The 14,483-nt window shown below is 51.3% G+C and overlaps 5 protein-coding genes across 5 annotated transcripts; 4 read left to right on the top strand and 1 right to left on the bottom strand.

Annotated features, from left to right (window-relative positions):
- Nucleotides 1-88: 88 nt before the first annotated feature.
- On the top strand, nt 89-358 carry N7520_008020 (uncharacterized protein; the record flags this gene model as incomplete). Its single annotated transcript, XM_057141954.1, has 1 exon — nt 89-358. The coding sequence occupies one exon, from the start codon at nt 89-91 to the stop codon at nt 356-358; it is 270 nt and encodes an 89-aa protein (XP_056995960.1).
- An 826-nt stretch (nt 359-1,184) lies between these two features.
- On the bottom strand, nt 1,185-4,758 carry N7520_008019 (peroxidase/cytochrome P450 family protein; the record flags this gene model as incomplete). The annotated part of the gene is made up of 5 exons (XM_057141953.1): nt 1,185-1,234; nt 1,296-3,857; nt 3,905-4,146; nt 4,198-4,295; nt 4,363-4,758. 5 exons carry the CDS (start codon nt 4,756-4,758, stop codon nt 1,185-1,187), a joined length of 3,348 nt encoding a protein of 1,115 aa, XP_056995959.1.
- Nucleotides 4,759-7,258: 2,500 nt separating this feature from the next.
- Nucleotides 7,259-9,332, top strand: N7520_008018 (T6SS phospholipase effector Tle1-like catalytic domain-containing protein; the record flags this gene model as incomplete). The annotated part of the gene is made up of 2 exons (XM_057141952.1): nt 7,259-7,375; nt 7,428-9,332. The coding sequence occupies 2 exons, from the start codon at nt 7,259-7,261 to the stop codon at nt 9,330-9,332; spliced, it is 2,022 nt and encodes a 673-aa protein (XP_056995958.1).
- Nucleotides 9,333-10,696: 1,364 nt separating this feature from the next.
- N7520_008017 (uncharacterized protein) lies at nt 10,697-11,611 on the top strand (the record flags this gene model as incomplete). The annotated part of the gene is made up of 1 exon (XM_057141951.1): nt 10,697-11,611. The coding sequence occupies one exon, from the start codon at nt 10,697-10,699 to the stop codon at nt 11,609-11,611; it is 915 nt and encodes a 304-aa protein (XP_056995957.1).
- A 1,048-nt stretch (nt 11,612-12,659) lies between these two features.
- N7520_008016 (flavin monoamine oxidase family protein) lies at nt 12,660-14,369 on the top strand (the record flags this gene model as incomplete). Its single annotated transcript, XM_057141950.1, has 4 exons — nt 12,660-12,785; nt 12,854-12,891; nt 12,948-13,336; nt 13,390-14,369. 4 exons carry the CDS (start codon nt 12,660-12,662, stop codon nt 14,367-14,369), a joined length of 1,533 nt encoding a protein of 510 aa, XP_056995956.1.
- Between the last annotated feature and the right edge of the window lie 114 nt (nt 14,370-14,483).

Raw genomic sequence — 14,483 nt, 5'->3', positions numbered from 1 at the left:
CGTAAAGAGGCTGATACCGCGGGAAATGCCCAGAGAAAAGGGGCTCAAGCAACCAAAATATCAGTGGCCATACTCTCAGTATGGGAAAATGCATCATGGAGCCTCGTCCCGGTTTAACCAACCCTGGCAGAAACACCAGGGTCCGAGGCGGGATTCCAGCCTCGAAAAAGGGACCGAGTGGACGAACCGTCTGTTGTTGGCAAGGGAAAAATGGACGGAGAAGAACAAGCGGCAGAGGGCCAATGAGAGGGCGGCCTGGAAGAAGAGTGGCGCGGAGAAAGACGTGGAGAGGATTGGTGAGCTTTGGGCCGAATCACTGGCCAAAAATAAGGAGCTGGACAAGCCAATAATGACCTGAAGCAGGCTCAGTTGTCCCTCCCTGATCGCCATTAAGGCCAAGGTGATGATTTTTCAGTGGCAGCGGCTACGGTCCATGACGATGCCGTCGATACCCCGCCTTGTTCCAACACGAAGGAGGAAATCTCTCCGATCAGCGATGAAATCACGAAGGAGGGGTTAGATCGAACGAGATCACAGGCATTAACACGTCCATGGCCGTGAGGGCAACGTTTTGTCTAGAACACCTTCCGGACGATTTCTTGATGTCGATAATAGGCGGGACGTTGATCACGAAGCTTACAAGAATGCTCGCTGAAGAGGTACCCGAGGATCTCAGTATATTCCTACTCGCAGTCATATTCACGTACACCGACACGAAGAAAGAATGAGCCAGATCTTGAGCGCCTTGGCCTCCATGCCGGCATCTCAGGACAATACAGGCGAACTCCTCCATGAAAGCGTTCTTATCGGTGATCAACAAGACCAACACAATTGAAAAGATAGAAATAGTGTTGAAATTTCACTGTATTGTATATAGTATTCTGTGGATCGATCTATTCGGTCTCTTGTCTCGATAAGTTATTTATGCAGATGTGATTACTGAGAGAAATCATATAAAGTGTCATCATTGAACTATACACGGTAGGAAACTTAGTCTCCAACTATATCTGCTACGTAGTCTCCTGCGTAGTATCTCACTTAAAGTCCCTTAAATAAAAGCACAATTTCTGGATATCCAAACAAAAACTCAAAACATTAACCATGGCCACGAGAGACCGCACATTATTCCAAGCCCGGGACATAAGAGTCCCGTATTAAAAAAGGCATTTTTTTCTGCGAGTAGCTCATTTCTTCTGCTCGAACTTGAAGTCGCCGTCCCAGTGGAGCTTGAGAGCTGTAAAGGTAATCCGTTAGCATTTGTATTGATATTCGAGAATAAGTGATGGGTTACGTACTCATAGGGAAGGGGAAGTAAGAGGTGCCGTCCTGGCGGAGGTAGACGTAGTAGCCACCCTCCTGCTGGATCTTCTTGAGCTGGCCCTGGGCACCAGGGGCGCGGCGGAGGTTCTCCAGGCGGCCGACGACGCGGATCATGGCAACAAGGGCGATCTTGGTGATCTCCTGACCGAAGCCAGTGTTGGGACCCTGGCCGTGTGCGATGTAGGAGTCGATGGGGCGATCGAGCTTGACCTCGTCGGGATCGGGGAAGACGCTGGCGTCGTGGTTGGCTTGGACAAAAGAGGCGAAGACCATGTTACCGGCCGGGATGTCGATTGCCTTGCCGTTGTCCTCGATGGTGACGTTGTTTTGGGCCTCGCAGTAGGAGCCGAAAGTTCCATTGATACGGATAGCCTCCAGGCAGTAGCGGTAGAGTTGCTCGTCATTGGCAGCGGACTCCTCCTTGGCGAGACGGCTGATCTCGGCCCAGTGCTGCTTGCCGGCACCGGTGTAGTACTCGATGACCTGGGTGAACACCTGGCCCTGGTTGGGGACCAGGGAGACGATAGTCGGGATGACCTGCGACCAGGTGATCTCCGAGGCGGTAAGGCCGGACTCTTGCAGGCGGCGGAGGGCGGCGGTACCGAACTCGCGCAGGGCGTTGTCGTGGGGGCGGAAGCTGTTCATGAGGCCGGACAGGAGACCGTTGTTGGTGTCAGCCTTGACAGTGGCCTCGACAACGGAGCCGAGCTGCTGGGCAACGGCGGTGGCGGCGCGGTTCAGAGAGAACGACTTGGGGGCATCGACATCGAAGAAGAGCGCGGAATAGATGGTGGTGAGGATCATGTACATCTCGTGCTCGGTGAAGAGGCCAGAGGGGTTCTCCTCGGTCTTTAGAGGCAAACCGAAGAGGGCAGCGGCGAAGTAGACGTGGGCTGAGTTGCCAACATCACGGGTGATGTCAACCTGGTTGATGTTGGCGATCTTGGCACCGTTCTGCTGGAGCAAGTGCAGAGTAGTTTCCTCGTAGAACTGCTTGATAAGTCTGGGGAATTCATCGGCAGTGAGAGCCTCGGCCAAGGCTTGCTGTTGCTTGGCGTCGAACTGGCCCTTGCCAAACAGCTGGTCCAAAGCAGTGCTGAACGAGGGCTTGAAGTCGGTCTGGTTGCTGAGGACAGCCTTGGCAGCCTGGTGAGAGGTCAAGTTCACACGCGGAGGAATGAAGGAAGGAGCATCATAGGAGTAGTCGTCCTCACGACCGAGCGTCTTCATGATCTTGCGGTTCTCGCTGGGGATGGTCATGGGGTAGTGCGCATAGATGGAGTCAGGCTTGTAGTAGTTAGGGAAAGCACGGGTGGCCAGCTTGTAGAAAACACAACCCTGATTGATGTTCAGGTCGTAGCGGCACTCGTTGTAACCCCAGTTGGTCATGTTACGGGGGTTGTAGTCAACGGTGTAGTGACGGTCACCACGGACGAGAGCGACGGCATCGGACAGGACAGCACGGGAAACGGTATATGTGGGGGCGATACCGACACCAGGAATCATGGGCTCCTTCGCCTCCTCGGAGACAATACCGGGGTACAACTCGACGAAGTCAGGGTGCTCATAGAGGTGACGCAGAGTGTTGGCAATCTCAGGGTCGGAGTTGATCTCCTCAAAAGTGTCATAAGTCTTCAGGCCGAAGTGCTTACGGAACTCGTTGAGGGAACCGACCTGCCAGCGGCGGGCAGCCTCCATGCCGAGAATCTCGATGGAACGCAGAGCCTTGGGAACATTACGGGGTCCGAAGGAGCTAGCAACGTCCTCAGAAGCGTTCTTGAGAATAGCAACAAGTTCCGCATCATTGAAGCGGCCGTCAGCGCCACGCTTCAGGTGAGCGAACTCACGCTTGGAGGGATCGGCGTCAAGCATGCCCTCAACCTTCTTCATGCCCATCAGCAGCTCAGGCATGGTGACCTGGTCAGCGGGCTTGCCCATGAGGTCGTAGTAAATCTGCTCAATCCACTTCTCATCACCCTGGGCGATGGCCGAGTGCCACCGGTAGGCCAGGTTGAACTCGACGGAGCACTGGTTACCGAGACCGGAGGGGGTAGCGCCGGCCTTCTCCATCTGGGCACGGGGGTCCAGGCACCAGGTAGAGTTGGTACGGTTGAGGTTGACAATGGTACGCAGGTAATCGTAAAGAGTAATGTTGATGTACAGACCGCAAGTAATCAGACGACCAGTCTGGAACAGGTCCTCGTCGTACTTGGCCCAAGCGGCCTCAAGAGCATCGCCTTCCAGGGGTCTGCCCATCATGTCTCTGCCGGGCTTGTTAAAGCGGCCATTCTCGTTAATCTCGGCAAGCTGCTCAACAACGTGATTGTGGAATCGGTTAAGCATAACCAGCAAAACACCACAAGCAGGAGGAAGAGCCTGCAGACGACCTTCGGAGAAGCAGTCAGGCTTCAGCTTACCGTCCTTGTGGGAACGGATAAGATCTTGCTGCTCCTTGACATCACCATACAGAATGGAGAGATCGAGGTAGGCGGAGGTCTTGTTAATGTGTGGTTGGCGGTAGTCAGTCTGGAAAATATCTATTGAACGTTAGTACTGACGCATCGCAATCGCTGAGCCTGCTTACCATGAATAATCAGGGAAGCCCAGTCGAAGAAAACACTGGACACTTTGTTGGGGTGAGGAGTGAACTCCTGACGAGCAAACAAGCTGTCGAAGACCAGACCCGCATCAGGCAACCCGCTGGGCTGGATCGAGAGAGGGGGGATAGTGCGGCAGTAGGGGGTGTTGGCAGCACCCAACCATGGGAGTGTGGGGTTGTTGTTCGAACCATCGGCGGAACGGTACTTGTAGTCATCACCCATGTAACTATGCTGCGTTAATTGAGAAATAAATAAGGCGCAATTGAAGGCTTCTTACGAGAGCGGGGGATGCGGCAAAGAGGTCCACAGCTCATCAAGGAAGCTGTTGGTAAGCTCGACACGGTTCTTGGAGTGACCGGGCATGTCGGCGACAAGCTGCAATTGAGATTCGAGTCAGTTTTCACCAATTGCTAGTTCAATTCCAACATTGTTCCGCTCGTACCTGGATAATGCGCTCCATCAGGTATGTTTTGTCGTCAACCAATTCACCGGAGGCCTTATTCTTAACCAGATCCTTCACGGTACCAATATCGCGGAAACCGAGGGTCTTGATGTCATCAATCAGTCCGCTGGACTGCTCGTGCTTCAGGTATGTGCCATCGCCAGTCTGGTTGGGCAAAGGCTCGCGCGAAGCGTGAATAGCCTGTGCATACTTCTCAAACACTGCGACAACCTCGGCGCGCTTCACCTGGTGTGTCTCAGTGGTGTCCTCCTTGGAGGAAGACTTGCGCGCGGGCGCAACCTTGGAGAAGCGCTTGTTCTGCTTCTCAGCCTTGGGCTCGACGTCGCCATTGGCGTCCTTGTTCTTCTTGAACTGGGTAGAAAATCTCCGCAACATGGTGATGTTAGTCTGAGGCTCACACAGACTCACTCAAGGGGAGGTATGGAGATATTAAAGAAGAAAAAATGGCTACAGGCTAACTTAGGGGGGGGGGGGTAAAAGAAGTACTTCTGACTTCGGATTGGAAAACGAGCTGTGCGGGCGACCTGTAGGTCACAGCTGCAAGACTGTGGATCCCCCATAAGTGGCGGATTTGTTATCGCCAATAGTTGATTGACTGCTCGGACAAGATCTGATTGGGGGTGGACAGGTTCGAAGACTACTAGCCTCGATCTGCCCGGAGGCTGTGGCTCAGAATGGCCAGATGGCCAATTAGCCAAGTTAGCCCCGCGTGGGACAACCTCGAGGTCCAGCTGCTCCACTTCAGCATGGCTCCTGGGATGACGAGCGGCTGAACCGAGTAATTGATCACCTCGTATACTCCTCTAGTGGAGAGAGTCGTGATTGTGTGGAAAAGGAGGCGGGTCAGGCAATTGAACACGGCACGTCAATGGAAACCCCTGCTGTAACGGGAGTACGAAGTGCACCCCCATCCCCATAGAGACGAAACTCTATGTTTCTGTCATTGGTCGAGAGCTTTATTTGTTGCAAATATTGCAAGTATCCCCCCTGCGGTAGGATTATTTTTCTTTTTCAAAAGGAAAGACCAATGGAAGGTGCCAATTACAGTAGCGGTGTAAATCCGCACGGAGCAAGCGAATCTCGGAGTCATGGGCTCTTCAAGCCCCACATGATGAGATCCAGCTCGATGGAACGCTAAGTGGGGGGTTCACTGTATGTAAGTTTACACTTAACCTCCCGATCGGAAGACTATTCGTGGCTGGCTGGGACGATCCCATAGCAACCGGTTTTTTGTGTATAATGATGTGTAATTGTATTGTTAATGCAGGGAAACCGTCATACCCACTCCATAATTGACAGTTACTAGTAGGTATGTGACGCAAGGATTGAGACGCGGGCTTACTGTTTTAATGTAGCTGCATGTTTGTTTTTTTTTTCCTTCTCGTCTTTTCCAAAATGGATCGGCAGTAGTGACCCACATGTTCTCCCACTATGGGCTCTAGCGTACGCCAAGAAGTGTGAACGGGTAGCACGAACCGCATTGTGCTCTTGGTCATTGGTGCACGAATCTGCTAGCCATCATCGGGAATCAATCAGAAATCTGATGCATCGTAACTCTCCCCACCCCCCCTAGAGTCCCGTGCAATCCAGATGTATTGCACCTCGTGGAAAAGATGCATCAGGTCGTTGCACGATAGTATTTGCTAGGGATAAAGGAACCTATTCATGGAGATTCTGAAGATCTATGGTCTGAAATATGATCATAGTCATATTCCTAAGGGTCACATCGAGACCCTGCGGCGTTCTGCAGATGAAATAAAGAATTAATTATCCACGGGTCGGGCAACCGTGGCTCCGGGGATCGCGGTCACTCCCGGCTTTGGCTTGATGGCTTTTGTGAACAATGACAACGCAAATGACAATTTGAATGCCGGATTGATCCAAAAAGAAATCAAAACTTTCAGGTTCCGTGCGACAATATTCGTATACTCAGACTTTCGAAGGTTTTGCTGATCTGGTACCACCAGAAAAAACTCTGTATCTTGACACGTAACTTTCGTCCCACGTCATTTCAACTCTGGAAATCTTCATGACGGCAGACGGGTGGGACCCGGGCGGGCCACGACGTGGAAACAATGACAGTTCGGGAATAGTGGGCGGCGAAGTCTCGATCTAAGAAGAGTAATAGGAAAAAAAACAGATGAACGGCCCCTCTTTTTTGCACCCCTGACTCCTACAGATCCGTTGACAAGGGAGTTGTTCGGTGCTTGGGGAAAGATCGTCAACAAATGTCCCGAGCCATACATTTTAGGTGAATTCGAATCTCTCATAGGTCCAGCCCCGTTGCCATCATGCTCTGAGACTCCATTCATGTCGCGTATTGCCTTGATTGGCACAGTCTGCATGAGTTGAATTTCCATTTGATTTGTGGACTCTTGTTCAGAACGCCCTGACCTGTGGAAATCCCCACATAAGGGGTGCAGCTGGAGTGACCGGTTCAGCCCAGATCGAATTATCAGCAATGCGATCCGAGGCAGAATGTTGATTGGATGAAATGCGCCTCCCGTCAGATAGTGTTTGCTGGTTGTTTCTGTGCAACCTGACATTGTCAGCCCTGTATTGTTCGGAGGAAATCACACAACTAGTTAACTACTCGAGTCAAGAGGCGAACGTAAAATCCTGGAAATGCATGGGATCCATACTGTAATGGGAATGCTAATTCCGAGTCCCACCCACCCACCTAACCTGACGTATTCGGGACTGCAGGGATCATCTCAATGTGAGACGCTTGGCTTCTTATCCAACCCCCTCCTAGAAGCAAACTCTGATTCGCTGTCATTGCGCCCCTCCACAAGCTGCTTCTGCTCACAAACCCCAATTTTTCCCATTTATAGTTTCCGTCAGGGCCACTATAGGCATTGTACAACTCTTCACCATGGCCCACCACGTAGCGCCTTCTGCTGCACCGAAGCAGTTCGTGCTCTGCTTCGATGGTACTGGAAATAAGTTTGCTGGTGATGAATCAGATAGCAATGTCTTGAAAATCTTTCGCGTATGTCATTCGACAATAAGACTGAGACATCTGCTAATCACATCGCAAATAGATGCTGGATCGCAGTAAACCGCACCAATACCATTACTACCAACCCGGTATTGGTACCTATGTGACAACCAAATCACTCTCCAGCCATGGTCGCATCCAGCGCATTAGATCCTGGTACGAAAAGGCCAAGGATTCGGCCATCGGTTCTTCATTCGACGAGCATGTAATGGGCGGGTACAAGTTCCTGATGCGGTACTATTCTCCTGGTGACGAGATTTTCTTCATCGGGTTCAGTCGCGGCTCATATATTGCGCGATTTCTGGCTGAGATGCTCGACTACATCGGTCTACTCGAAGCTGGTAACGAGGAGTTGATTCGGTTCGCTTGGAAGACCTTCGCCAAGTGGCAGCAGCGCCAGGGCGACTCGGAGGAGGACCAGGAAGAGAAGAAGAAACTCTTCGAGTATATGAAGGCCTTCCGTGAAACATTCAGTCGCCCGATCACGCGCATCAAGTTCATGGGACTTTTCGATACTGTCAACAGTGTCCCGCGCTTTGAGAACGCCTGGATGCAACGCAGCAAGTTCCCCTACACTGCACGCAGTTCGGCCAGTGTCATTCGTCATGCTGTCGGTATTGATGAGCGCCGTGCCAAGTTCCGTCAGGATTTGATCTCGGGAAAGCGCCCGCAAGACAAGAAGAATAAGCACCACCGTCATCACCTTCCTACTCCGCACATCCCTAATCCCCACTTTGAGAACCCCTTGGCACACCACGTCGATGCTCAACATCATCTGCATCTCCACAATCAGGATGCTCTGCGCAAGCAACATCAAGAGGTTGCCCCCACCGATGAAGTCCCCGCTATTCGTTTGAATGACGATTCCGGCACCCCTGATGAGAAACCGGCCCCGCACGAGGGAGTGCCTCCATTGGAAAATCCAGGATGGGGTCCCAACCCAGGCGAGTCATACTACCACTCCCGTCACCTTCACGCTGGCTCATCCAATCAGGGGAGTGACAGTAATTTTGGAGAAAAGTCCCACCGATACCGTGCACCATCTCGAGGATCACCTGGCCTGACCGTTCCCAACGGAAAGGTATCTTTCGAGGATCTCACATCGGTCCGCAGTGGTCAATCTGGCAATCTCTCGATCCAGGTTCCCAGTCATGCCGGCGATGGATACGACAGTGACGACGAAGAGCAAGACATCCGCGAGGTCTGGTTCCCAGGATGCCACGCTGATATCGGTGGAGGATGGAAACTTGAGGGCGGCGAGCTGTGGGCCCTGAGCCACGCTCCATTGGTCTGGATGGTCCAGGAAGCCCAAAAAGCCGGACTTGAACTGGATGAGCGCAAGATGAAGCAATTCCAGTGTTTGGAGGAGTACGATGGTGACTACACTCCTATCCAGGAAACCCTTGGCAACCGCCGTGGCAGCCGCATCAGTACGAGCCCGGGTCACCAGGACGACCCTGATGCCTACCGCGTTGGACCTGATGAGAAGCAGCGTTCCGCTGCCAGTCGCGATTTCTGGCATGCGCTACACACATCGAGCACGAAGGGTCCCAAGCACGATTGTCTGGAGTTCAATCAGGGTTTACCTAGGCTCTCTGTGATTTCTTGGCGGATCATGGAATGGCTGCCGTTCCGTCGTATGGATCTTCAGAGTGATGGGTCGTGGAAGCCTATTCGCTGGCCGTTGCCGCGTGGTGAGGTCCGTGACGTGCCTTTGGACGCTGAGATTCACGTGTCTGCTATTCGCCGTATGCAGGCCGATCCGACCTACCGCCCTGGTAATATTATTGTTGGTGGCGGTGGCCGTGGTGTGCGTATTGCTCCCACTTATCTCGGCATGGGCGAATGGGAAGTGTTCAAGAACGAGGGTGATGGGGTCCGGGAGACGTATGTGCGGAAAGACCAGGCTCCCAAATGTAAGGATCTGGCTCACGAACATACCCATTGATGATCTGATGTTTGGTCTTTGATATCCCCTTTTCATTCATTTCATTCCTTTTTTCTTTTTCTTTTTTCTACCATAATACCTGATCCATATGCACTACTAATTTAGTATAATAATTAGCCTCATCCTGATGTCACATGTTTCAAAATATCAGTCATTCACATCTGGACCCATCTGGACCGCCTAGATTCCTGTCGCCCAGATTAAAATCCCATTTAATTCTGCATAGGCGATTTGTATTCAATTGTGCCATGTAATCTGGTTGTACGGAAATGGACTGGCAAACAGCAAAGGTAGTCAAGCGCTAAAGCATGGTATTTTCGAGGCCGAGAGACAAGTCTCATGCTGATACTCGAGTTGAGCAGCCCCCTTCCCCCTCTTCCTTCTTCCCCCCACTGCGGACACTAGTCTTTTGGTGGGGATTTAAATACCGATGCGAGGGTCGTCACAATCCTCAGCTAATCTTGGATTAGCCTAGGATGAGGTTGATATGTTGCTAGAATCTAGACCAGAGAGACACCTAAGTGGGCAGGTAAGTATCTTCTTAAGTAAGTATGTCTCGTATTCAACTTAACTTCCCAGGGTGTACACCAAGGTGGACGGTTCCAGATGTCTCGGGCATGCCGAACGTGCCGTGTCATATTATGTACATATCGGACTCGCCATACTTTCCCTGTGTTGACAGAATCTCCGGCCACATGTAGATGTGGCGTCATCTAGTAATAGAGACCATGGTTCATCAACGGATTTTCTTTCTAGAACCTTGGCAAATCTAGAGAATAGAATCCCCAATATTTAGAAAACTTTGGTATAATTAGATCCGTTTAAGGCATCTGGATCCTTCACTGTCTCGTTTATATGATAGATCCTCCGGCGTCCTAGTAGGAAAGTGAACATTAAATCAAACCCTCATATTGAAACCTCGACGTTCAGATAAACTGCGGCGAAAAAGGACGTGATTGGTGAAGGAGCCTATCTCCGCTTGGAACCGATCCATGGATGAAACCTCCGTCGCTCTCCGCTTTACTCTGAACATCATGTGAATAGAATCCAAGTTTGACTAAAAGTAATGTTAAATCCAAGGGAAATCAATGTGAAGACTATCAATCAGATTCATCGAATCAAAAGCTTCAAAGTTGCTGCGTGTTGATCCGGAAGGTCTGGCCAGACCTGCCTATTTCGCCTCAAATTCGGCGGTTTTTTCCTTTTTCCTCTTCCACCCTTCAACTTTCCACTTTTCTTCTCCAACAACCTCTGTTCCAACTCTTGAAGCTTGGCCGGCCCAAGATTCCTCTTTTGTTCTCTTGATATGATGCGCCCGTGATCGCCTTTCAACCCTCCCTTCCCCCCTTTTCCTTGAGATCAACATGGAAGGTTCACTAAGACCGGACGCCACGCGCGCTCCTCACTCCGACTCCAGCGAACCCAATAACATCAACTCCATGGACTTGCAAAAGGTAAAGGAAGACGTCATGGTCACTTTGTCTGTCTCTCCCGAACCGCCGACACCCTCTCGGACCCGGTCCCCTATGGCCCGATCGCATCTTCGCTCGCGATCTCTCGTGGGAATCCCCGGCATGCCCTCTATGACGCGCGCATACTCCTCTCCAGGGCTGGACTCTCGGGGAAGATATATCTTCGTCAACGGCCGCGGGATGCCTACCTCAGCAGTGGATGCCAAGCGCGTGCCCTTGCAGATGCGCATGGACGATCACATTGAGACCCGTCTCGGGTCGCTTAACATTTCCGAGACCATCTCTGAGAACGCCGCACTGGAGACCGTGCCCAAATCGCCCTCGCCTTCTCTGTCGAACACCTCCCCGGTCCTGATGCCGCAAACATTTCCCCGTATCGGTCGCATGCGCTCGACTTCCCCCCTTCATTTCCAAACCCCAGTTAGCAGCCCGCCCTCCATCCATAGCTCCCCCACTCTGAGCGGAAAATACAACGAATCATACCCCGGCCTCTCTGCTTCCTCCACGTCGTCTGTCCCGTCAACCCCGACAAGTCTTCGATCCCGCAGTCCTAGCATTTCTTCTTTGGAAACCATTCCCGATATTCCCGACGCTGAGGCCGAGGCGCTGGAAGAAGATCGGATCGCAGAGCTCAAGGCTGCAGCCGATGCGGCCGATGCGGCAAGCAACAACAACCGACGACGCGGTGCATCCGACACTTTTTCGTCAAACTCTATCAATACCGCGCGCGGTGGTCGCAAACGATGGAGTGTCTGTGGCGCAGAGCGCCGGCAGGATCTCGACCTGGAGACTATCTGGGAAGACTAAGCCTTGCCAATGCCTGGCTTATCCCCCTTACCTCAAGCGGACGATCTCAATCAGTCTCAATTCAACCCGACACGTTCCCCTGACATGTCCTCCCTGGAGTTGATCTTTACAGGACAGCATCCGTCGGGTTTCTTCTCTCCATTATCCCTGACATTACTTGATACCCTCCACTTCTATCCGACGTACATATTTTCTCTCATTTCCATCTTTCCGCGACATCATCCAAAAGGAGTTTGAGGTTCTTTGCTTTTACAATGTTTTTCCGCTATTCGTCTTCGGCGTGTGAGGAAGAATGACTAGGCGCATGGCTTTCTGATATATTATGTTGAGCATAATTTACTCTCTGGGTGTAACATTTGATTCCTAGTTTTTGTTTTCTTGGCTCAATACCTTGGTCTCGAGCATGTTACTCGACTCGACCTATCTGCATTTTGTTACGTTCAGAACTGAATGGAAGCTCATTTTCGGCCGCCAAAATTGATCACGTAGAACTGACACTGTAAGGTCTACTACTCCTTAGATACCTATTTCGTGAAGAGGAACGGTGGCTGGCAAATGGATAATGAATCAGCACACGTATATTACATCTTTGCCTGGAGTTACATCACAATTCTCTCTAGTTGGTTGCTATTACTTAGCAAGGTCATGAAATAACCCACACTCTTGAATACCTCGGCTCCTCTTATCTCCAGATGTCCCGTGGGGGCCTACAGATGTCCACTCTGTAGCTGTCTTCGTCAGGGTCCAGGTAGCTCTTAACCGTTCCGAACACCTTGACAGATAATTCGTCCCTATGAAAACATAATTCAATGAACGTTCTGTACAACCCCGAGGCGTCACCAAATACTGACCGAAGTCTCAGGACCGAGCGGCCCATAGATCAATGACAGCCAATCACCTACGAACCCCGGTCCCCACTTTCTATCAGCATCAACCGCGGAAACTTTAATGACAACTTCAACCAGCTGGCATTTTCATGTACAGGTTGATCCAGTACGCTAGTCGGACTCCTTTCTCTTACCGACTTTTCTCTTCTCGCTCTGCCATTATGAGCTCTAAACCGCATGTTGGTATCATTGGCGCCGGGCTTGCGGGTCTACGCTGCGCCGATATCCTCATTCAAAATGGGGCACGAGTCACCATCCTAGAAGCTAGGAATCGCATTGGTGGGAGGGTATGTTCTTGTCCATCTTTCCTGTCGAGTCATGCCATATGAACCCGTGAGCTAAGTGGGCTTGATAGGTTTATCAAGATGAGCTGGAAGGTCATGTAGTGGATATGTAAGCGTAGTTCCAAGGTCCTCACCTTCGATAATATGGACTAACGCTTGTGATAGGGGCGCAAACTGGATTCATGGCCAGGGAGAGAATCCTATCATGTCCATGGCTCAGAGGACTCAGACTGCTACCTTTGATCCTGAGGGTGGGAGTTTCCTCGTTTCTCGTGATGGGAAGTTCGTCGGCGAGGATCTCGGGACTAAGATCTCGGATTTTGTGTGGTCTACTATCGCAGAAGCCTTCAAATACAGCAATGAACATGGAGAGGGCATTCCAACTGAAGAGAGCCTTTATGATTTCTTCCAAGTCAAGGTTCGGGAAACGAGCTTCTCCGAGGAGGAACGGCAGCTTGTTCTGGATACTTGTAAACTCTGGGGTGCCTATGTAGGCGAGCCTATCGAAAGACAGAGTCTAAGATTCTTCCGTCTGGAAGAATGCATTGACGGATGTAAGTCCGGATTCACATTCTGATATACTCTTCAATCCACTAACAAATCATAGATAACTACTTCGTAGCGGGAACCTACAAGCACATCCTAGAGCAAGTCGCAAAGACAGCTCAATCCCACGCCAACATCAAACTAAACCACCCAGTCGTGAACATCGAAGCTCCACCCCGCAACGTCAACGAATCTATAAACCAGCACCAAGTGACCGTGACAACAGAATCAGGAACCCGCTTCACCTTCGACGACCTGGTAATCACCTGTCCACTCGGTTGGCTAAAGAACAACATGAGCGTATTCACACCACCCCTCCCACCCCGCCTCCAACAAGCAATAGAAAACATCTCCTACGGCCGCCTCGAAAAAGTCTTCGTCAAATTCCCCCACGCCTTCTGGCAAACAACCTCAACTTCGACCTCAATCTCAACTGACGACCCTAACCTTCCCACAAACCCAACTTTCACTCAATTCCTCGACCCATCCTACGCACCACGCCCACAGCACCTAGAATGGAATCAGGAATGTCTTTCAATGGCCTCCCTCCCACACCCATGCTCCCAACCAACCCTCCTATTCTACACCTACGGCCCAGGAGGCGCTCACATAGTCGATAGCATCGCGTCCCTCGACCCCTCATCATCGGAATACAAGGAAACACTCATAAAAACTCTCCGTCCCTTCTACTCCCGTTTACCAGGCTACGATTCCTCGTCGCCGGACTGCGTGCCTAGTTCTATTCTGGCGACCTGTTGGCAGAAAGATCCGTACGCGGGGTATGGATCGTACTGCAATTTTCAGGTGGGATTGGAGGCGGGTGATCGGGATATTGAGGCTATGCGCTCTGGGGTGGGTGCTGGGGAGGAACGTGGTTTGTGGTTTGCTGGGGAACATACGGCGCCTTTTGTGGCGCTGGGTACTACTACTGGGGCCTATTGGAGTGGGGAGAGGGTTGCTGGGCAGATCTGTGGGCGGAGGGGGTTGGGAGTTGGGGTTTATGAGGGGAAGGATGATTTATTGCCTTCGGGGAAGCTGTGATTGGAGTGTGTACATTAAGTAGATTGTTGGAAGGTGTAAATAGTTCCAGACTTGTCTTTGAATTTATTTAGAGTGTACTTCTATAGATCTGAATGATCAATACTTCTACAGATA

The sequence above is a fragment of the Penicillium odoratum genome, assembly GCF_028828045.1.
Source record: "Penicillium odoratum strain IBT 22623 chromosome Unknown utg000005l_segment0_segment0, whole genome shotgun sequence".
NCBI classification, from domain to species: domain Eukaryota; kingdom Fungi; phylum Ascomycota; class Eurotiomycetes; order Eurotiales; family Aspergillaceae; genus Penicillium; species Penicillium odoratum.
The sequence above is the reverse complement of the archived record's forward strand: the minus strand, read 5'-3'. Positions and strand labels throughout refer to the sequence as shown.